The sequence below is a fragment of the Myxocyprinus asiaticus genome, chromosome 26 (genome assembly GCF_019703515.2).
Source record: "Myxocyprinus asiaticus isolate MX2 ecotype Aquarium Trade chromosome 26, UBuf_Myxa_2, whole genome shotgun sequence".
In the NCBI taxonomy this organism is placed as follows: Eukaryota; Metazoa; Chordata; class Actinopteri; order Cypriniformes; family Catostomidae; genus Myxocyprinus; species Myxocyprinus asiaticus.
In genome coordinates this window covers 8,591,258-8,616,500 of record NC_059369.1, presented here as the reverse complement: position 1 = coordinate 8,616,500, position 25,243 = coordinate 8,591,258, and the positions used below count along the sequence as shown (strand labels likewise).

The 25,243-nt window shown below is 36.5% G+C and overlaps 1 protein-coding gene across 4 annotated transcripts in view; it reads right to left on the bottom strand.

The window, feature by feature from the left end:
- Positions 1-24,705, bottom strand: part of LOC127417018 (semaphorin-6D-like) — a 71,101-nt gene extending 46,396 nt beyond the window's left edge. For 2 of the 4 annotated variants that reach the window (XM_051656699.1, XM_051656700.1), the window contains exon 1: positions 24,583-24,702. In XM_051656699.1, the coding sequence (XP_051512659.1) occupies positions 24,583-24,681 (99 nt within the window). In that variant the 5' untranslated portion in view covers positions 24,682-24,702. Of the gene's footprint in view, positions 1-24,582 lie in introns of all 4 variants that reach the window. The other 2 variants (XM_051656696.1, XM_051656697.1) reach the window with 2 other exon arrangements.
- Positions 24,706-25,243: the final 538 nt, after the last annotated feature.

Sequence of the window (25,243 nt, the reverse complement as noted above, 5' to 3'; positions counted from 1 at the left end):
TGTATACTTTGGGCTTTAGATTATTATCCACCTTTTTCCTATGTCCTGTGATGCTTAGCGCAAAATGTGGGTGTTACTTCCGTTATCAAGTAAACACAGCTGTTGTTGCGGCGTACGTCCATTCATTCTTTCATTACGGTGTTGGGATTTTGATGAGAGGGTATCTAATTTCATGATAACATACATCAATCACTATACCAGTGTGTTGCTGAATGATAATAAACTGCAAAAAAGTCATAAAGACAAAGAAAACGCGAACAAAACCGGCGTGCTGTTTCTCCCAGATGCAGTTGGAATTTAATCTAAGCGCAAACTAAGCATCTCAGGCAAAATATTCCATTGTTTATGTGGAGTAGCCAACCTCTGTTAGTTCAGCATCAGATGTGTGTGCTTGTCATCTTGTCACGCTACATGTAAATGTCAGCCAGACACACTGAGGAAGAGCCGTGAAGTTCTCGTCCTTGGGTATGTAATTGCTTTTTCAAGTTGTCCAATTATACTGTAATTTCCTTTTAAATCCACACATAAGTTTAAACTTTGGCGGGCCGCAGGTGATTGACAGGTGAGAGGTGGTGCTTCGCTGCTGTCATGGATGCATCAGGACAGTGTTTAAATGTGATGTGTTCACATACTTTTTTGACTACCTCTGTGTGTGTTTTTTGTAATCCAATCACAAAACGTTTTGCACCCCGTTTACAACTATATATCACACTGACCATTTGTGATCGGATCATCCGAAACATGTCTTAATACCAGCTGTAAACAGGGTCTATAATGACTACAGCCAGAGCTAGCGAATGCTATAGATCGGCATCCGGCGGAAGTTGCACCCACATTCGTTTCCCCAGTAAGACCCACAGGAAAAAGGTGGATAAAACACTTTCAAGTAGGGGAGCAGGTGAAGTCAACACTATTTTTTTAGTTTTGAATGACACTTTGATTTATAATTACAGTTTAACTGAAGTTAGCATTGATTACACACTGAATGCACACTTTCCTCCTCATTTCTTTGCAGTAGCACTAAAAAAACCTTCCAATGTTTGTAAGTGAAAGAGTGAGTGAGAACCTGAAACTCCCTTTAAAAAATCTAGAGTTCTGGCTAACTAGCTGCAAACTTGCCAAAAATTTGCCACTTATTATTTTCACATGCAAATGAGCTTGTGATTCACTGCAAATATTTGCCAGAAGTTTGCAGCTCTTCACCGGTAGCGGTGAACCTGCAGCAAACCTTTGGCAACAATGGACAATTTGCCTCAAATTTTCTGCAAAGCTCATTTGCATGTGGAAATAATCATTGGAAAATTTGCGGCAAGTTTCTCGATTTTTGTAAGGGCTATCACTAAGCCAATGCATTTATTTTATTTCTACCAAAATCACTTGAACGCACATCTTATCGTAATTACAACTTCTGAGGTCATAAGAACATACTTCCAAGAAGGACTTGAATGTAGTATTACCTTGTGTTGTTACCAAGCTACAACGGTAAACAGCTACCATTAGTACAAACAGTCAGTTATACTCACATTAATGGCACAAAAAGACTGCGATTGAGAGCTGAATACTACAATGTGAAAAGGATGAATTTAACTCAGATTGGAATTGAACTCAGGTTCAGACCAAGCAATCAAACCAAGTGTAATGGCATAACTCCACCTAACAGCAAGGGTAGTGCGTCTTTCACACGCACACACAGTTATGCGTAATCTGAAGGAGCAGCAGGTGCATGTGTTAGTTTGAGAGGTATTTTGTGACTGAATGCACTATATTGAAAGAAGTCTGTGAAAAGTCCTTCAACAAAATTCAACAGATAGACCTCAAATTTGACAATATGCCTGACAAAGACCAACCAAGAGAACAAGGACTGCTGTCTACTAGTAGCACAATACCTCTTTGCCTTCCCCCATATGAGAATGAGTAATCCGTCTTTCACACAAACCCATGTCCATCTTGTTATCATCATAATTTTTGTTTTCCTTTTTATTAAAGCAATCTCCAGGGAACAGAATATCTAGAGAGTTGGAGGTGAGCTCCTAGTAAGCACTGGGAGCTCTGATTAATTTTAGCTAAACACATAATTCGGACTGTTTGTTACATTTAACTGATTATGTCAAATATTGTTAATTGTTCCAACATTCTTTTTAAGAATATTGTCAAGAACCAAATTTAATGTTGCCAATATTAATAATAATGTTAATTACTAATAAAACTGTTTCCATTTTGTTAACAATAGTGTTCCCATTTCACAGTTTTACTCCTAAACAAAGACAATTTGTGATTTACCAAAGCTTGTGGAATTCAACCTTGTCTCATAGAATGAAAGTTACTATAACTTAATTTTTGCAAACTGACTTTTACGTGCAGAATTCTACATTTCTTTGCAGTTTCCTGGTGAAATTAACACTAGAGGCGCTACAACAACTGTGCGTTTTATTCACTTTCAGTAACCACGAGTACAATGGCTGATTATGACTTAATAAACGCTACTTCTACTATAACGCATCATTTGAAAAACGATACATTTTAACGGTTGTATTACATACTCATTTACACACTTAGCTGATAAAGCGGTGGTCTTTGGACTCTGACACGCAGATGGAGACTAGTCAAGCACGTAAGCTGGTAAGTGTCATAGAAGCAACACGAGATGATGTGGTTGCTTCAGAAAATGTACATTTCATTTCTCATTTTGTTTTTGGACACTATTGGTTAGGTTTAGGTGTTAGTTTAGGGAAAGGATATCTGTTTTGTTCACCTCTAATTTGCTTTTGGATCACTACTGGTCAGGTTTAGGTTATAGTTTTAGGTTACTCATTAAAACATCCTTCTAACATTCACCTTAAAAACCTCACCTCATTACCACAACATTTCACTCGCTTTTGGCGCCCCCACTGTACATTTCACTGGGAAACTGTAGCCAAAGGTGTAATAAGGCACATCATTTTGTTTTGCAAAAATTTTGCCATGGTTACGTAATGTTCATGAGACTAGGCTGTGCAAATCAGTACACTATCCTAGTGATGATCCAGAACAATCCAGCAAGCAGTGAGCAATGCCATTTCAACCACTTATAACATGCTAGAAACCTCACTGTAAAATGCTAAAAACCACTCTTAAATGTTGTGTTGAGTTTTGCACACCACTCATATTCATATTGTTTTATTCCTACTGAAAAACAATCTTTTTCAATTTTTGTTTTATATTACTGTTATTGTGTGCTGCACTGTTTTTCATGTAGACTGATTTGGCAATATCTTATGATTTCGCCATCTCGTACGAATTTTAATGAGTTGTCATGGGACTACTATATGTTGACGCAAATATAGTATGTATATATGTATCAATATTTGTCATTCCAGTATGGCACAAAGCTGAGTTAATGTTTGGATATGTGAGGTTAACACAATCTATTCAGATTACACAAAAGTTTTCTGTTTCTAGTAGATCAGATGTGTGTGTACTGTCTGTGTGTGTACTGTATGTGTGTGTGTGTATTATGATCTCTGTACATCACACTCTGTCAGTGCCTAATGCAGCCTGACACCCACACATCCATACTGATCTCTCTATCAGCGGGAGAGACAAAGAGCATTGTGGGTTTTTCTCGAGACAGTAGAGGCTCTATTGTGGGTTTAAATCGACATTGTTCGGACCCCTGAGAGTTTTTTAACCCCCACACAAAGTGGCCCTCATTAGCATATGAACGGGAGGGTGGCAGGGTCTCTTTATGGACTGTTTGCACAGAGCCCAGCCCCCCGTTTCCTAACACTGGGCTGCTGGCACTCATATGGCTCTGTATGGGAATGTGCCCCACTACCATTCATACAATCACACAGCGTTTACTCCCTCAGCAGCACAACTGTCTCTTTTTCTCTGTGTGTGTAGGTGAAGGTTAAATATGTTTTGTTTCGTTAGAGGTCAGAGTGTAACACAAAAGGGCTTCGCTTTTGCTATCTGGTTGCTAGGTGAACAGACCTGAGGCTAGAAAAAGTTATCTGCTAGTTTAACCTGTAACGACTCCATAATTAGCAAGTTCATACACATGTATTAAAAAAAGGACTCGGAATATATGCTTCTTGTGAAAACACACACACACCCCTATTCACACACAGAGCTGCATTGTCCTGCTATAAGGGAGTAGAAATGAGGTTGAAATCTTACACCATACTGCAATGTTATAGTTCATAAACCTAGTGAGCTGCCACCTAGACCGCATATTTAGGCATTATAGCATACTCCCCACAAAGGCAGTACCAGAATGTACACTGCAACATTATGCTGCCTTCTAAGATACCTCGTTTTGGCCAAAATCTAATGCAACGTCACATGTACGTATCTTTCACGGAGAAGGCAATTCAAGAGTGCATTGCGACAAGCTCAGATCTTTCTAGATAGCAGACGGAGTTGAGAGAAATGACATTGGACATTGTTAGTTGACACACTTAAAAAAAAAAATGCGACGGTGTGTAAAATTTCTAGAGTGTTTTATCAGAGCTAAAAGTGTCAGAAGTTAAAGAAACACCACATTATATTTCACTAAATACTGTGACGCATTGTTCAATCTAATTTAAATTTAAACATTTTACCCAATATTTGTGTGAGCTATGGATTTTTATGCTTATTATTGTATCATTAGTTAGCAACATGCTAACGCCAAACAAATCAACTGTGAGTTGAGTCTCCATTTGTTTTTTGTGTGAGGAGCACTATTTGTGTTCAAATCAGTCACTTAAGAGGTTTAATTTCGGCAATAATGCTGCCTCAGGAGATCGCTATGTAGGCAGTTGACAACAAGGCACCACCCTAGGTTTTGAAACTTATAAGTTGAAAAGCATCTTCAATAAAGCTTTTCTTGTATTCCAACAGGAACTATATAATGTCTGACACATACTGTATCATCGTCTGATTGTACACAGACTCATAAAGGTATTAGTCATTTAGCAGACTTTCAGTATGACTGTAACAGTATCTCCTGGGGGGATCATGGATCATATTGGAAGTGCCAATAATGAAACAGGGGTCCAGTAAATTGCCTGCTGAATTACCCCTTCTGATATCTGAACTTGTTAAATTTAGATTAGTACCCCAGATCTTTAACCACTCATAATTGTCTAGAATCTGCTGTCAATATAACCTCAAAATGATTCTTGTTCTCAAGGTTTTGTTTGTCTTTCGTAAAGTTCATATTGTGTGTAGTTTTGGAATTGTTTTTTTATTTATTTATTTTATTATTATTATTATTTTTTGTACTTTGTTTTGCAGTATCAGTTTGGCACTGTATGTTGTCATTACTAGAAAAAATCAAGTTGTCTTTATCTGCCATTAAGTTTTGGGCCCATAACTCAAATATCTATGTTCCTTGAACTTTTTATTTTATTTTTATCTTAAATATATGTAGAATTAAGGTTTTAAATGCTAATACAATTTTTCGAAAAAAAAAAAAAAAAGTAAAAAGTTGAGGCTATGGGGGATACACACAATACTTTGCCCATGAATTACTTAATTATGTTTCCTTGGTCAAAGGGAATGTATAGGGACATTTAAATAGTTGTTTTTAAGAATTCATAGAGGTTTTAGCTCTTTTGTAATATTATGTTGTTTTGTTGCAAATAGTTGTTTCGTGTGATGTCATCATTAGGGTTTCCCTTTTGGTCAAGTTGGACCATGTTAACACTATCTCAGTTCCTTTTGTGCATGTGCAACTAAAGTACAGTTTTATTTACAGTTAATTTAATGATTGACCTAGAATCAGTTGTATTGTTCATTTTTTCAGCTGTGCTGCATGACCTGCGAGATCATTCAATTAAAACTGTTGGAAAAACAAAACAAAACATTTAAATAGAAAATTTAAATTAGTAGTTAAAGCTACTTGCACCTAGTTACATTAACTTAAAAAGTTAAGTTTATTACACATTTTGGAGACACCATTACACAGTTCAACTTATTAGGGATTTGTTCAGCAACAAATCAATGTCTTTCATGTGTTTTGTGTTATTAATTATAAAAAATCTGCATGTCTACTAAGAGACTTGTTTAAATATCATAAGCGTTTTCCCTGAAAATGACAACAAAGCATATCTTTTTGTGAACTGCTGTGCATGACCATCAAGAAATACACAAAAAAGATGACATAGCCTAAAAGTAATTACAGGTTTGAATTACCTCCTGATGTCATTAGTTACTTTTACTCTTAATTAATTCAGCACCTTTCTCTCTGTTTTAAACGAGATTACCGAACTAAACAAGCGACATGCCTCCTCTCTGTCAATCGGTCATAATAAGACACTGATCCTCTCTCATTCATGAATTGAATGAGGAAATGGGGCGTATATGTTCAGTGGCTCAAACTAATTATATGCTCCTTCACAGCTGACACTCCAGTGCTATTGGCTTGCACTACAGTCTTTACAGGTAACTTACTTTATATACATATATATATATATATATATTCTGTGTTACTGTGTGTCATTTATGTTATAGAACAAAATATGAAAGTGTCTTAAAGTCATTTTAACCACAATTTTACTCAAATTCAACACTGATTTTAAAAATAAACAAACATAGTAAGTTCCCAATGCAACCTATGGCTCAAAAAATTTTAGGACTACAACCTGAACAGCTCTATAAAGGTACTGTGTGTTTTTTTTGGGAATTTCCCTGTTTTACTTCAAATCCACATCTAGAGGAAGAGTGACTCACATATTTACATACTGACACAGCATAATGAAGCTGATTTAGTCATGTAAAGCCTGTACATACATCAGCTTTAACACTGAACAGATGGAGTCAGCAAATACAGGCTCCACCCTCACCTCCCACCCCAAGCCTCCTGAGGACAGGCCCGTACATGCGTCCATCGTCTCCCAGGGAAAAGCTGTCAGCTCCTTGAGGTAAATCATTGTGGGTTATCTGTTATCGTAAAGGCAGAGTGCTCCTGCGGTGCTAGTGTGAGTGCGAGTGTGGTACTCAACAAATGACCTTCAGCTCTATGTCCAGGATCAACACATGGGACATAATCCAGCCTTTAAAGGAATGTCCTGGGTTCAATACAAGTCAATCCATAGACTGTATAGGACGAGACGTGTAACACACTAAATATGGCAGCATTATGAAAATAAGTCCAACCCTTACTGTTAAATGAGCCAGTCACCTTTTTCATAGAGAAATCACCTGTCAGTTTTCATCAAGAATATGCACAAACAGTGTTTTTAGCGGGATCTAAGATAAAAAAAAAAGAAGAAAAAAAAAAAAAAAAACACAATTTATGATACTAACCAAAATAATATTTTATATTATATATATATTTTTTCTATTCTCCAAGGTAAATTTACTTGTAGTTATTTGTCACGAACAGGGCTGGCGCTGGTCAAATTGATACACTAGACAGAATTCTGCGATTGTTGGAGGGGGTGGGGTGGTGGGTTTAGGGTGCGAAGCAATTATCTGACATGGTGCAAGTGTAACTGGAGCCAGCTGGTACGTTATAGCTGTGCGGTTTGTGTAAACCTTACTCCCCTGGCCTCGAGAGGTGCACTAGTGACTGACGCTAGGGGCTGTAGCCTTTAGCCTCCTCGTTAGCGCGCATGCATCCCATGCCAGTTGACACTGGTTCGAATCTCGCTCGGAGCAGGTCGAGCAAAACCGTTTACACAGAGCTGTCGTGAATGCTATCGGGTCCTTAACATATAACGTGTGGGGGAGGGCAGCCGGTCAATTTTCTGGTGCCCCCCCAGGGTATGATGGTGCCCCCCTATGGACTTGGTGCCCTATGCAGACTGCATGTAGGAAGCCGTGGCCTTAGTCACAAACAAAATTCCTGTGGGTTCATTTTTCTCAATGTAAAAAGCCATTTCCCTGTATTATTGCATATACAGTATAATGGTAAAGTGATAGAATATATTAGTAGTACAGTCATGACAGGAGTTGAAAATTAATTGGATAAAACTTCCAACTCATAATAATCCCTACAGCATGGCAAAATCTTAAGACTTTGCTTATTCAAAAAATGAGGCAAAATTTTTTAGACCGACCAATCAACAAACAAAATTTCAAATCCATGCAATACAGGCATCAAATATTAGCTAGTGTCCTACCCAACAATTTAGTTTAGGGTTTGGGTTAGGGTTTAAACAGAGACTATTTAGCAGACACGGGCCACTTCTATTAAAATTGGAAAGATTTGGAGAAATTGGAAAGGCCAATGGTCATCGGATGTAGAAAGGAAGTTCCACCCCACAGGTAAAAAAGCCAAACACCTTTTAGAGACAGACTTCGCCTGTCAATCAACTCAAGAACGCACATGCACATTAGCTATACAAGCCAGGAAAATTTCATTTTTTAGTGTGATCTGAGGTCATTTTTGTTTATTTCATTTATTTTTCTCTATAGGAGTCAAAGTTGTATGTTTTTGGTACAAGCCAACTCATACGACTTCTTATGATTTTGCCATCTCGTACTATTATTACGACTTTTCATGAGACCAGGTTGGGTGCTTCTTCCAGTGTAGATAATTTTATTGATTGCCCGTATGGGAGGGATGTCATTTTGTGACATTGCATTGTGCTGCACATATGTGGTTACTGGAACTGTGACGTTTGCTTTAAAAAATAAACTGCTATAGACTATAATAGACAGATACTTGTATTGAGCCCAGAGTATTCTGGCATCTTGTTCACACAAAATGGTTCTTTCTCTCTCTTCCTCTCTCTTTATCGCCCAGGCTGGGTTTGAGTCACAGCCAGTCTGGCATTGCTCATATCCTTCTTTAAACCCCCACTGAGAGTTGTTCTGTACACATGTATGGGCAGTCCGGACTGAGCGCTTCTGTCTTCCCTCTCTAGAGTCCAATATAATCCCATCCGCTCCATCTATGGTGTGTTGTCAGCCCTGCTAATAAGGCGAGCGCCGCAGCTCTACAGAGCCGGTTTGATCGCAGCGGCTGAGCCCGTTGTGCAGGCAGCAACGTGGATGCAGGTATTAACATGTGGTTCGACAACGTGTGGATAGTGTTTCTCCATTAGCTTAAAGCCGTCCAGAGCATCTGCTCTGTTTATTTGGAGAAAAAGGAGCCCGGCAGAGCGCAAGGGCCAAAAAGGGGAATTATCCTGCAAACAGAGCAAGGTCAAAAACACATACGCACAGCTGCAGTAGGTTTTCATGCACCATTATTTTTCCGCTTGGCTGTACTAGAGAAGCCCTGACCCTGAGAGGAGGCTTTGTCTGTTAAAAATAAGCAGTGATGGCATTTTGATTCTTACAGAGGCCGTGCGAGAGCACTAACGCCCTACTTTAGGGCAACAGTTGAAAAATTCACGGTTTCACACACCACAAGCTGTTGCATAATTGTTTTAATTTTTGAGTCCACCTTTTATTGTTTGAATTTTTCATGGCCTTTACATGAGGTCACAGCGAAGTCTGTATTTTAAGTAGGCTGTTGTCTTTATATAACATTCCTTATATAATATTGAGGTTTAATAGTCTTTTTTATATGTGGATGTAAGTGTGGCCGTCTTGTATATGAGAGCGATGGATTTTGAGCTTCTCATTTGGGATCATAGCGTTAGATAATCACTAAGTTGTGGTGCCAGCTTAATGGTTAAGAACTTGATCTATTCACACTGAGGTTACAAGTTCAATCCTAACAAAAGTTGACCTAGGGACAGGACATTATAGAGATGGCAATAATGGTCTATTGCCATTGTAGTGGCTCACCAACTTTTCAACCAGTTTTCAGGCTAGAGCCTCATTCACATAAGTGTTCAAAAAAAGCTGTGCAAAATGTCTGTCGGCGAGTGACTGTTCACAGACAAACCAAATTAACTTCATGCTAAGCTATTGACCTCACCAACATTCTTCATTGCCTCTGGAAATAACTAATTGTTTGGGAGATTGCAGATGCTGTTGGTGGATGGGGTGAGCTTTTGTTTAGCTTGCTAGAAGGTATTGAAGAAGGATAACTATCTTCTCTGGCAGTCAACACTATAGCAAAATCACAAATGTTTTGAATGGTGATTGTTTATTTAAAGGAATAGTTCATTTATTTCAGTTTCCTGGTTAAATGAACACTACAGGGCACAACAACAACGACTTTTATTCACTTTCACGTAAAAAATGAGTAAAACAGCAAACACTCACTTTTCACTCAATTCCACACAAAATGATAACTTATGACATCTAAACACTTTTACTATAGCTCATGACTTGTAAAGCGATACAGTTTTACGTTTGCATTACTAAACCAACCACATTTACAGGCTTGTTCAAATGTGATCAAATTGCATGGCAACTCAACTGGTAGAGCATTGCGCTTGTAATCTAAAGGAGCAGGGTATGAGTCCTGAAGAGCACGTAAGTCGATACGTGAGCTAAAAGTGTCATAGAAGCACCACAAAATGATGTAGTTGCTTCAGCAATTGTGTTTTTCATCTCACATTTGCTTGATATGACACTATCAGTTAGGTTAAGGTTTAAGGTTTAGGGTAGGGAGGTTGGTTTTGTTGATTCAAAACTTGATAGAGCGATAACTTTAAAAAACTAATTAGAAGAACATTTAACTCGCTTTTAATGCCACACTGTGGACATTTCACCTCGGAATTGCCACAATACATGTAATGAACCACATAATGTAATTTTCGAAAATGTTGCCACAGTCATGTCATTTTGATGAGATCAAGTTGATCATTCCAAGCCTATATGACTTTCTATCTTCAAGGAACACAAAAGGAGATTTTTTGAAGAATGATTTCGCTCTATTCCATAAATTAAATGCATTCCTCAATGGCGGTGGGGAAGACTTAAAAATCAAGACTTACAATTCTGTCTATTCCTCACACAAAGCTAATGTACGGCTTAAGAGGACTTGGAAAATGGTTGTATGAACCACTTTTGCAGTCCTTTTTCAGAGTTCAGTCCCTGTAACTGCAAAATATCTTTGTATGCAACAGAAGGCTGACATGAGAGATGAGAAGTCATAAAAAGTTGTAACAATGTGTGAACAAATCTGTAAGATTATTGGGTTTTTTGCATATATGAAGTTAGGGCGCTCTGATGTAAGAAGTCTGCTGTCAGAGAGTTTGAGCAGATCACAAAGTTCTGAAGGAGCTGACACAGATTCACACCACTGATTTGTAAGCCTGTGTTGCGGGAGTCAATGTGATTATCTACACTGTGTCAAACTGGACAGAAAGAGCTTCTCTCCATTCAAGCAAATGTAGAAATTAGTTGACTGATTAGTGTAACGGGTAAATATTTTCTTACTAATGCAAAATAACTGACATATGAATAGCAGATGTGGTACATTTACCAGAAAAGGTATCCCAGAAAGTTTACTGCAATTTAACAGGTTTCATGTTTCATGTGGCTTATATCATAACCTAACATTATCGGTTGACACCAGCAACAAATTCTGACCTCCCTACATAAAGGTCTTCTGCAGTCAAGACAGCTGCCTGATGTGTTTTAGACTAAAGCCCAGCTTGTTAAGTCCAAAGTAAACACTATAATTGTTTTCCACAAGACAGACTTGTTACTTTGTTACTTTATGAAATGCTTGTTTTAAACCCTTCATTATGGGAAAGCTTCAGTGAACTTTAGAAATGAGAAATTTATGTCACTCGTTCATGAATTCAGTGCCCGGACTGCAGTAATTCAAAGCTGTTATTACTGTGAGTGATCTTAAGATTTTATCTGTTAGACTATGTATGTGTGAAATGGATGTACTTTGACAGTAGTTATTATCTTGCCTCAGATAACCGCGATAGGTCTTAAAGTGTGTGGGCATGTTTAAGGGAAAATCTGATGAAGAAATGTCCAGGTCACATTTCACCCCAATTCTAATTCTAATTGCTATAATGTGAACAACAACAAAAAAACAAAAACAAAAGAACAAATATATATATATATATATATATATATATATATATATATATATATATATATATATATATATATATATATATATCTTAACTCTTATGTGAAAAGAAATCTCCTTCTCATTACTGTAATGTAAAAAGAAAAGATCTAATTTGCATCCCTGTAATGTGAAATTCTCATTCTCACTACTTAATTGTGAAAAAAAAAAAAAAAAAAAAAAAATTATATATATATATATATATATATATATATATATATATATATATATATATATATATATATATATATAATTATTTTTATTTTTAAAAAAATTTTTTTTTTTTTTACAATTAAGTAGTGAGAATATAATTTGCATTACTGTAATGTGAAAAACTCTTATTCTCATTACTGCCATGGGAAAGTATAATACTGTTATTGGAAAAATGCTCATTCTAATCTAATTTCCATAACTTTAATGGGAACATTTTTAATTTTCATTAGTGTAAAATATCTCATTCTCATAACTGTAATGTGAAAAAAAAAAAAAAAATCTTCAAAATGAAATGAACATGCCAAATGACAATGTTTTTTTTTATTTTTATTTAAAAATGTATTTTATGATGAAATATGACCCTGACCCTCATGGATATACAGTACGTGCCCATGCACAGTATTACATTATATTAAAATTAATACAATGTTTGTGTGTGTGTGTGTGTGTGTGTGTGTGTGTGTGTGCATGTTTATACTACATTGTGAGGACCAAATGTCCCCACAAGGATAGTAAAACATGAGATCACCTGCACTGTGAGGCCCAGCCAGCGGCCCCCACAAGGGAAATGGCTTATTAAACTTTTTTTTTTTAAATGTAAAAATGCAAAAAGTTTTCTGTGAGGGTTAAGTTTAGGGGTAGGGTTATGGTTAGGGGATAGAAATTATCATTAGACCTTTATAAAATCCATAAAATGCATGGAAGTGTATGGAGAGTCCCCACAATTATATAAAAACAAGTTTGTGTGTGTGTGTGTACAGGTTTAACCTCCGTTGTGGGGACCAAATGTCCCCACAAGGATAGACCAGCCAGTGGTCCCCACAAGGGAAATGGCATATTAAATGATGTTTTTATGAAAATGTAAAAATGCAAAAAGGGTTCTGTGAGGGTTAGGTTTAGGGGTAGGGTTAGGGTTAGGGGAGGGAATCTATAGTTTGTACAGTATAAAAATCATTGTGTCTACGGAGAGTCCTCATAAGGATAGCTAAACTAACGTGTGTGTGTGTGTGTGTGCGTGTGTGTGTGTGTTACGTAAGATCAGATGGTACAGCTGCGCTCCAATTTTTAATTGATTCAGTCATTTTTCAAGAAACATTTATCATTGCATTCAGCACAGGCTGAGAGGAAATATGATTTAAGTCAAGATGATTATATAATGTTAATGAAAGCCTTACAGGTGGATAGAAAAAACTGCCTGTTATATGACAAGAATATTTTTTAAAGCTACTGAAATTAGATACCAAAGGAAGATGAATAGATCTTCTCATATGTTAAATCATGAACAACAGGTCTCTTTGATAGAAAACATATGTCTGGTCTGGTCACTCCTATCAGAATAAATATTACTGCAGCCAGAGACTTTAGCAAGGAGACATATTGTGCTCTCATCTGGACAAAGAACCATAGGTCCTTTATTTCTTTCCTCTCTCTCTCTCTCTCTCTCTCTCTCTCTCTCTCTCTCTCTCTCTTTGTGGTAAATAAGATCTGGCACCTGTGTCAGTATTGATCATTCAGTCATAATTCATTCTGAAAGATGAATGATGATTAATGTTGTCTGGAGGCCTGGGGCACACTAGCCACACTGTCTAATATATAATAGTAAATATTTACAGTGGCTGTTGCATTATTTTGGCTCACACATCTCAGAATGTTCACCCTGGAGCATTCAGACAGAGTATGACATTGGGGACTGAGTATGTGTGTGTGTTTGTGTGGGTGACAGTGGCTATATATCATGGGGCGGAGGAACCATTATAAACCTTATGAATTTGGCTCATGAATATTAATAAGTTGACGTGGCACTAACCGATTTGCTAAAAGGCTTCTCTTTGGTCTGAAAGTTGTCTTTTTATGCATTTGCCCAGAAGTGAAGATTCAGTTCCAAACCTGTGCTGTTTTTAATTGATTTTTAATTTATTTATATTTTTTTGTCCTGTGGAACACAAATCGATATATATTTTTTTATTTTATTTTTTTGTCAAATCTTCGTGCAGCTCCAAAAAGGATCTAAAACACCATAAAAGCACTATAAAAGTAGTCCATACGTCTCTATATTCCAAGTTGTCCGAAGCCATACAATAGCTTTGGTTGTTATTCACAGATTTTCCTGTCAATTACATCAAACCTGCCATGACGTGTTGGTGTGCCATTTTTGAATATGTACGCATATGAGACTTCAGAGCTTCTGCATAGGGGAATCATTTTTGAATAACGACTTAAATTTCAGTCTATTCCTTACAAAAAGCAATCATTTGACTTCAGAAGACATGTAATATAGTGCATAAAGTTGTACTGACAACTTTAATGCCATTTTAATGGGACTTTATGTCCTTTGTAGATGTCTTCCCATCATTTTAATCCCATTTTAGCTTTTTTGTTTAAAAAATATGTAAAAAATACCATATTCTATCTTTTTTTAACGATACTATGAAATTGTATTTATAATAATGATATGAGCTGTCACTGTTTGAAATTTCATGTCAGCTACACATCTGTAAAACAAAATATTCACTAGGTTTCAACCTAAAAATGAAAGCAGAATTCCACATTCCTCAAGTGCTACTGTGTTAAAGGTACAATGAAACAAAATAAATAGAGGGTTGTGAATAAATATTGAAAGAACTGTCATTTTAAATAAACCTTTTCTTTGAAACATAATGATTAGTATCCCAAAAGTGTGGAAGTTGAACTAAGAAATCTCTAAAAGTATAATGGATGCTACGCTGTGAGAAAGAATGTGTGTTTGAGCCATTACTCTTTTAAAAAGTGTGTATGTACTGTATGTGTGTTGGTAATTGAGAGCCGTGGTTGTTAATTAGAAGAGTAGAGGACATGCCTCATCTGACCCAGCTGTGCTGTTTCACTGTCAGTCGTTTAGTTGTTTAGCCTGGCCTGGGCGGCACAACAAGCAGGACACATTACGGGGTGTTAGGGGAGATAGCGAGAGCAGACAGAAGTATAAATCATGCTAGCAGTTAGAATGGGACAAGGTTCTCCTCTTGGGGGGAACTGAGAGAGGAGCAGGGCAGAGGAATCATGAGGTTTGTCTTCACATCCCAGTAGCTTTCAGGCTAATAAACGGATTAAAGTCCACTTTCAGCGAAAGACAATAAGGGATTTCTGCTGTTCCAAGAGAAAGAGAGAAAGTAAGAGCCGGCACGAATGACGATGGTTTGGCTGTGAAAGCAGGCCAGCACTACAGGGAGAAACTGTGTGGGCTCCTGTTGAGTTCTGAAGAGATTGGAGCACTTATTGTGTTTGATGAGACGTTAGTGCTGTATTGTGGTGCTTATGAAACAGAATGGAAATGAGATTTATGAATCCTGAAAGGCAGGCCAACACTCTCAGTGTACCTGCAAATGAATGAACAGACATCACTTTCAGTGTTACACAAGTTTTTCTATTAGCAATTGTTTTGAGGTGTAAATAAAGACACACCACTTTTAAAGACCTCATAAAAAGGCCTAATGAGCACACCAAACCTAGTCTCATGATAATGACTTGTAGAAATAGTACAAGATGGCAAAATCGTAAGAAATCATACGAGTTGGCTCGTACAAAACCATACGAACAATGCTATTACCATTTTTGCTAAGTTTAACACCTACAGCAAACCTAACCAAAAACTCTAACCCCTTACCCAAACCCTAAAGCTAACCATGTTTTTAATAGGAAAATTAATCCCTTTGTTAATGATTTATAAATGGGTTAATTATTGAGTAATAAATCATTTACAAATGCATTATGAATATTTAATATGTAGTTATAACAACATGCATAAAAAGGGTGACTTCATGCAATATCTGCCAGATAATAAGCCATTTTCATATCACATGTTATAAATGCTTAATAACACTCATTCAGCATTAATAACCTATGAAAATTTACCTTAATGTAAAGTTGACTCACATTCAGCATTTATTAAAGAATTGCTAACATTATAAACCTTTGTGCACAAAGTTCAGTATGGATTAATGCTCATCTGTCTTTATTATATAATGTATGCTGTGAATGAGCATGAAGACCTAAAAGTGTTTTTGCAGAAGACTTTAGGTAAATTGGGACAGCACTCGGAGTAGCACCATTCTTTTGACAACAACGTGACAAGAAAAGTGACAACACAAGTGGTTCAAAACATTACAGTAATGAATAGAAACTGTATCAAACTGTAGCAAAATGAGATAATCCCTCCTTTTAATGCCACTGTAATATTCTATTTTTGATACATTGTTAAATAAATGATACATTATTGCATTTTATGGTTTTGATTAATATAAATATGAATAATTGCATTTATTAAATATTAATAACATGTTACTCATTTTTATGCATGTTGCAATAACTGTATATAAATGATTTATAATACATTCCTTAACAAAGGGAACAATAATGTTAAGTGTTACCAGAAAGGAACGTTTGTCAAGGTTAAATCGTAAGAAATAAAACATCAGGGTTGAGATGAGGAAAGCATGTTATAGGTTTTTGACATAACAGACATTTGTATTTCATAAATAAATAAAAACAGAATGAGCAACCATATTTGTTCACAAATGTTTTATTTCTTGAAAGAAATTGTTGGATACAATAAAAAAAATAAAAATAAATTAGATTATATATACACTAGCAGCCAAAAGTTTGGATTAATGCACAGATTTTGCTGTTTCGAAGTAAATTGGTACTTTAATTCACCAAAGTGGCATTCAGCTGATCACAATGTATAGTCAGGACATTACTGATGTAAAAAACAGCACCATCACTATTTGAAAAAGTCATTTTTGATCAAATCTAGACAGGCCCCATTTCCAGCAGCCATCACTCCAACACCTTATCCTTGAGTAATCATGCTAAATTGATCATTTGGTACTAGAAAATCACTTGTCATTATATCAAACACAGTTCAAAACTATTTGGTTCATTAAATGAAGCTTAACATTGTCTTTGTGTTTGTTTTGAGTTGCCACAGTATGCAATAGACTGGCAAGTCTTAAGGTCAATATTAGGTCAAAAATGGCAAAAAAGAAACAGCTTTCTCTAGAAACTTGTCAGTCAAATATTGTTTTGAGGAATGAAGGCTATACAATGCTTGAATTGCCAAAAACCTGAAGATTTCATACAAAGGTGTTCACTACAGTCTTCAAAGACAAAGGACAACTGGCTCTAACAAGGACAGAAAGAGATGTGGAAGGCCCAGATACAACTAAACAAGAGGATAAGTACATCAGAGACTGTAGTTTGAGAAATAGACACCTCACATGTCCTCAGCTGACAGCTTCATTGAATTCTACCCGCTCAACACCAGTTTCATGTACAACAGTAAAGAGAAGACTCAGGGGTGCAGGCCTTATGGGAAGAATTGCAAAGAAAAAGCCACTTTTGAAACAGAAAAACAAAAAGAAAAGGTTAGAGTGGGCAAAGAAACACAGACATTGGACAACAGATAATTGGAAAAGAGTGTTATGGATCTTAACCCCATTAAGCTTTTGTTGGATCAGCTAGACTGTAAGGTGCATGAGAAGTGACCGACAAGACAGCCACACCTATGGCAAGTGCTACAGAAAGCTACAGGAAGTGGGTCCTATTAGGTGGCCTTAACTACTATGTACTTAACCATTTGATACAATGTTCTTATTATGTACATACATGTTGTTGCATTGTAATTACATTTAAAATACATGCATTTAATTACATTTGTAGTTACACTGTTAACTTTACCCCTAACCCTAACCCAACCCTAACCCCAAAACCTAACTCTAACCCCTAATCCTAACCCTACCCTTACTCCTAAACCTACCAGTACCTCAACCTCAGTAGCAGCAAATGTGCATATTTTGTGCATATAAAGTGTGACTATATATATATATATATATATATATATATATATATATATATATATAATTCAACTTAGTAATCTTTTATTAATAATGTTTTATTCATTTAAATTGGTTAAACATTACACAATTCAAATTGAAATTGACAGAAATTTATTAAGACATTTGAATGCGTAAATCTTAAAAATAGGCCAAAAATATTTTTTGAGTGCAGGAGGCTCGCTAAAATGTTATTCCTGTATTTTATCTATTTTAAATTCTGTTTGTTGATTGGTTGGTCTGTAAAGAAATAAGAATCATACTTTTCATATAGGCCAAGCCATACGATATATTCCAATTTGGCCATTTCGTACAAAATATTACGAGTTGTCATGAGACTATGTTGGCACACATATCTTTCCTCTATTCACGTGTTACAGATTACTGGAAGTTGAGGCGCACTGGCATACTGAAGAGTTTGTCCTCGTTTTCCTCAGAGAACCATGATTGTGCTGTTCCTTGGAGGCTGGTGGTATTTTTAATTTATGGGAAGTAGATGTGCTCATTCACATAAACACCCCTGCAAACAAGATTAGTCATCAATATTTTTGGATCCACATTCACGGCAGAGAAAGACTGTAAATTGTAATGCCTCTATCTTCTAAAAGCTTATTTAGCAAACTTTCAGGATTGCACTAGCATACGCATGGCCTCAAAACTATAAGGTATGGACTAAAAGCCACAAAACTCCAATGTTTATATCATGGGGGCTTTTGCGCGGTCTAAAAGTTTAACTTTGAAAAGTAAAACTAGTAATGTATGAAAGACAATGTCCCTCTCCACACAATCAAGATGCATTTTAGGAAGCCCGTGAGAGTGGTTCGGTATTGTCTCTCCAAGCTTTTGTGTAACTTGTTTAGCAGTACATCTAGTGTGGAGAGGAGAGGGGGCAGTTGTGCTCCTGACCCTGTCAGACTGATCCTGAGATGGCTGCTCGGGGTCCCTCACCCACTCAAAGTGCTCTTTCAGCCCTGCTATGGGATCGGCCCCCGGGGTCACAGGCAGAAAGACGAGCCCTGGGTGCCAAGTTTAGAGGGGGAAAATGTTGTTTTGTGAAGGATCTGAAGGAGCTTTACAACTTCCGAAAGTTTTCCTAACTGCCCCAATAACCTCTTCCCATAATTCAGAGTTTTGTATGTTAATGCACATCAAATGCTGCTGGAATACAATGAGGGGGCCCGGGTTTGGAAACAAGAAGAGTGTGGGCGGGAATCCAACACAGCGTTTGCAGTCTTTGACCTGAATCTAATTCTCTGGTTAGGAGCGTCAGCTTTGATACTTTCGTTTGGCTTAAACAGAAGACTTGACTTGACTCGCGGTAATGTGCCAAAAAGGAGATTTACCTGAGCTATGGGAATATCTCAAGCCAAATAAATCCACAGGCATTATCTTTGACCTTTGCTTGTTTGTTTTTCATTTTTTAAACTCGTAAAATAGGTTTAGTAATAATTATTCAGTCAACATCATTTCATCATCAGACATCAGGGATGCTTTGGCCTCAGAAATACTAATAATTTTGGAATGTTTATCACAACAAACCCTTCACCAAAATAGAAGCATATCCAGTTGAAGTCAGAAGTTTACATACACTTAGGTTGAAGTCATTAAAACACATTTTCTAACCACTCCACAATTTCATATTAGCAAGCTATAGTTTTGGCAAGTCGTTTAGGGCATCTACTTTGTGCATAACATGAGTAATTTTTTCAACAATTGTTTACAGACAGATTGTTTAACTTTTAATTGACTATATCACATTTCCAGTGGGTCAGAAGTTTACATACACTAAGTTAACTCTGCCTTTAAGGAGCTTGGGAAATTCCAGAAAACTTATGTCAAGCATAATTTTTACTTCTAATAGACTAACTGGAGTCAATAGGAGGTGTACCTGTGGATGTGTTTTAAGGCCTACATTCAAACTCAGTGCCTCTTTGCTTGACATCATGGGAAAATCAAAAGAAATCAGCCAAGACCTCAGAAAAAAAAAATTGTGGACCTCCACAAGTCTGGTTCATCCTTGGGAGCAATTTCTAAATGCCAGAAAGTACCACGTTCATCTGTATAAACAATAGTACGCAAGTATAAATACCATGGGACCACGCAGCCATCATACCGCTCAGGAAGGAGACAAATTATGTTTCCAAGAGATTAACGTAGTTTAATGTGAAAAGTGCAAATCAATCCCAGAACAACAGCAAAGGACCTTGTGAATATGCTGGAGGAAACGGGTAGACAAGTATCTATATCCACAGTAAAACAAGTCCTATATCGACATAACCTGAAAGGCTGCTCAGCAAGGAAGAAGCCACTGCTCAAAAACCGCCATAAAAAAGCCAGACTACAATTTGCAAGTGCACATGGGGACAAAGATCTTACTTTTTGGAGAAATATCCTCTGGTCTGATGAAACAAAAATTTAACTGTTTGGCCATAATGACCATCAATATTTTTGGAAGAAAATAGGGTGAGGCTTGCAAGCTGAAAAACACCATCCCAACCGTGAAGTATGGTGGTGGCAGCATCATGTTGTGGGGGTGCTTTGCTGCAGGAGGGACTGGAAGTTAAAGCTCGGTCACAAATGGGCCTTCCAAATGGACAATGACCCTAAGCATACCTCCAAAGTTGTGGCAAAATGGCTTAAGGACAACAAAGTCATGGTATTGGAGTGGCCATCACAAAGCCCTAACATCAATTCGATAGAAAATTTGTGGGCAGCAATGAAAAAGTGTGTGCGAGCAAGGAAGTCTACTAACTGACCTAAGACGGAATGTTTTCTACAATTAAATGTCATTTGGCTAAGGTGTATGTAAACTTCTGACTTCAACTGTAATTTCTCAGAGCTATAACCTTTAGAAATGTATGTGAAAAACATCCACTTTCTCCTACAGATGGAACTATTTGTCCGACCAATGGAAGTAGAGAGTGTTCAGGAAATCAATTTAACAACATTCATTGTATCTGCAATTACATTTGGTGATGCTTGCTTCGCAGAAATTACAAACTTCACCTTAAAAGTCCCTGTCTGGATCTGGGTCTCAGAGGGTCTGGTCTTGGTCTGGGTCTTATTTCCTGGTCTTCTGCTTTCAATAGTAAAATAATTGTTATTGTATAAGACTGCAGTTCCTGAGTATAGTTAAGGTTTTGGCAACAGATTTTAAAATGAATGTTTTTTTGTTGATAGAAAACATGTACAATCCATCTACCGCTATAGAGACCCACACTCATTTATCTACTACTCCCCCCCCCTCCTCCTCTCTCTCTCTCTCTTTCATTTGTCCATCTGTGTCTTTGGCTGGTACTGTATAATATGAGGGATGACCTGCTGTAAACACACTGCCATATGAAGGACATCCCAACCTTCTCACATTTGCTGTCTCTCCCATAAGATGCCAGATCCTGCTTTTTAATTATTCATTACACAGCAATGCTCTGTGAATGCCACTGTGCTGTGTTCAGGTCAAGATGTGGATGGTTGCCATAGCACAGAGCTGAATTGTTCTAGTTCTAATGTTCACTACCATCTGGCTAGGTTCGGCGCAGCAGTAAGTCAGCGGATGTTTTGATTTTTTTTGCACTCTGTTTAGTGTGTGTCCTGGCGTGTCACACCCATATGTCCTTCTGTATTGACTCTAATGGGTGTAGCGCGTGCACACAACCGCCCGCAGGCTCACCCAGCTCTGCTGATGTTCCTCTTACACAGGTCGTAGCTTGTCCGCTGCATTGATTGTGGGTGTTTGTGTGTAATTTCATTTTAAAAAGTACACAGATGTGCTGGTTATGATGTCACAAATGGGGAAGTCTAAGATCATTAATTATTAATTAATGAATTATGCATGAATAATTTAGCATCATCTTTTACTCTTTTGATATATATGTAGTCTATGTGGTGTATTGATCCAGAGAACAGGTCTGTAGTAGAGTGTTTGCTCATTTCAAAGTCATGAATATATATATATATATGTAAACCATGTTAATTGTATCAAAACCATGGTTACAGCCAATAACATGGTTACTACAATATTACTATAGTAAAATCATGGTAAATTTTCATAGGGATTAAGCATTTCACTAAATATTTTATTTCCAAAAGGAAGGCAACGTCCCTTTAAGGATGTGTGGCGCTCAAGTGAATAATTTGTGAACTAGTTCATTTGCATAAATCGTGCGAAAGAACTGACTCGCTGGAGTTCCCAATGCTGGACATAAGGGAATTGTTTTTGTTTTTTTTCCCAACCAGTTCATGTACATGAACTGTCTTAAAGAACCGATTCTCTTAAATTATTTGGTATTCCCAGCACTACACGAGAGAGTGTGAAGAGTGTCCATTGCTTCATTTGCAATATAATGTGACAAATGTCTACTCCCCTGGCAATTAAATATAAATTCAGACATGTTGGTCTAGTAATAAAGTTTTCACATTAAATTTAAGAGTTTTGGGGTTCTAATCTGACCAAATATAACTTTTTAATTTAAACAAAATTGCAGTGGCACATAAGTTAATGCACTTTAGCAGCAGGGACACATTTGTTTTCATTTTGTTTTGTGATTTTACTGAAACAGAAACAGCAAGCCACGGAAAAGCCATAGACGAACATGATAGTTAACGAATCTGTGAAATATGACTGTTCAGTCTGTCTGACTCAAAAGAACGATTGCTTTACAAATCAGCCTGATAAAGTTCTTGAGTTCAATTTACAGACTAAATTTCATTCTGTTCCGCATACAGAGCTATCATTTGGCTTCAGAAGACTATAGTGCACAAGTCATGTGGACTACATTTTTGGTGTGTTTCGTGTTGTCATTTGGGGATCTTGACCGATACTGTCACTCTGAACTGCAATTGTATGAGTGGTCTTTATGTAAAAGTTGTGTGAGTGAAGATTCTTCCAAATATCACATTTTTTGTTCCACCAAAAAACAACATCATTCAGGTTTGTAACAAAATCAGGGTTAGTAAATAATGACAGGATTTTAAGTTTTGGGTGAACTATTCCTTGGTGGTGGGAACAAAATTAGCCATGGCAAAAAAGTATTCCCACTGTAAATGATGCCTCTGTGTGTGTGTGTGTCTTTGCATCTCATCAGTCTCTCCTCTCTTTGGAAAGACAATAGGAAAGACAATATTTTAAATCTTAATGGTACCCTGTGCTCTCTCTCTCTCGTTCTCTGAATGTCCTGTCCTATAGCTCTCCATGTTGACTTTGTTTGAGACAATCCATTACTTTTGATAAGCTAATTGTTTCTCTGTGTGCAGAAGCAGAGATGTGGTCGAGGTTCCTGAGGGTCGATGGGGGCCGGTGCTGTAGGGCCAGTGCAAACACTAATCTGCTTAATTTCAGCATCTCATCACGAGGTACTGTGTGTGTGTGTGTGTGTGTGTGTTTCGTATTAACTGCTCAGTGATGGTCTTTCTGCAGTGCAGCTGTTGAAAAGCAATCTCGAAGCATTCACAGACCGCCTGATGCAAATTGCAAACAAAAATGGCTAAATTCTCCATTTCCAATCTGAAATACAACTTCTGGAAGTCAGGCAGTATAAGTTTGTATCACAAGTCATGTTTATAAGTCATGCTTACAAGGTGCCAGGCAGCTACAGTACAATGAGTGCTTTTGTGTGTTCGTTTGTTTTTGAGGTTTGTGGGATTAAATATTTCAAAAATTACTTTGAAAGAGGATTTATAACTTCTTACTACGGTAAATTTTCAAACTTGGAGTAAAATATCATTAGGTTTGCTCTTGTATGGCTCAAGAAACTTAATGGAGTTGTCAGTCATGTTTAAATGAAATATCAACCTTATCAGAATCAGAATGAGCTTTTTGCCAAGTATGCTTACACACAAGGAATTTGTCATGGTGACAGAAGCTTCCAGCGCAAAGAGAATACATATATATATATATATATATATATATATATATAAACATACATACAAACATTTGAAATATAATGTTCATATAAACATATACACACACACACACAAAAAAATAACAACATTTGTTAGTCTAACCTAATTTAATTATGACACACATTTCCACACAATTGAATAGATTTGTCTGAAATGTGTCTGGGCTAATGGAATCAAGAGGAAATTTCATCTTGATCCAATGAAATTGCATCATTTTGATTCAGTTTATTTTGTGCATTTTTACTGACAGCTATTTACTCTAGTTGATACAACTAATTTTAACTGCTTCAGTGAGATATAACATAAAATTATTGCTTTAGAGTTAACTGAACAATTTCATTTACTTCAAACCTAATTTTTTTATTAACGAATTTTAAGGCAATACTTTGCCACCCAATTTACATGTGGCAAACTCGCCAAAGAAATATATATATAATATATATATATATATATATATTGTGTGTGTGTGTGTGTGTATGTATAAAAATAAAATAATAAAATGAAAGACTAAACATAAATACATACATATATATATATATATATATATATATATGCATGTTGATTTAAAGGAACAGACATTTCTGGTATAAAAATGAAATAAAATAAAATAATAATCCACACATTTGACATCAAAGAAAGCACAAAGAAAATTAATACCCATGTACAAAAAATATTAAATCCTTATTATGTACCAACCTGGGAAATGGGTTGCATGATGTGTCTTATGGTTTTACCAGGGACTGCACCCTTATTGCAAAACAACTTCATCAACTTGTCAGAATATTGGTCAAGCATTACACGAAACTTCAACTCTAGTGGGATTTTTGTTATTCACAAGCACTCAGCATTGATCTGTTAAAAAAAAAAACAAAAAAACAAAAGGCAACAGAAGTCAATAGCACACTGGGTATTTAAGTTTGACATTTTTAAAGCAGACTAGACCATAATGACCATGGCATAACTTAGAATGTTTTAACAATCTGTACCTGCTAGGTTCTGATGTCCCACACTCTTTATAAGGCCACATTCAAATCACTAGAAAAAAAGTGTAAATATCACTTACACAGTCAATTCACTTTTGATCAATACAGATCTCTATGTAATAAGACTGTTTCAATTATTAAGATTATTAAGAATTATTAAGAGTCTTAATTAAAAGAAATGATGTGTACCCACCCACAGTACATCACATGAAAGTTTCTAATGTGTAGTTTTAGATATTGTAATGATAAACGAATTACTATTTTTCTAATACTTCTTAAAAACATTATTCTTAAGCTTTTTAAGAACATAATACAACTTACCATATGAGAAGTGTACTAAGCAAAGCATGGAACAGCTGTCCTTTATGTTCTTT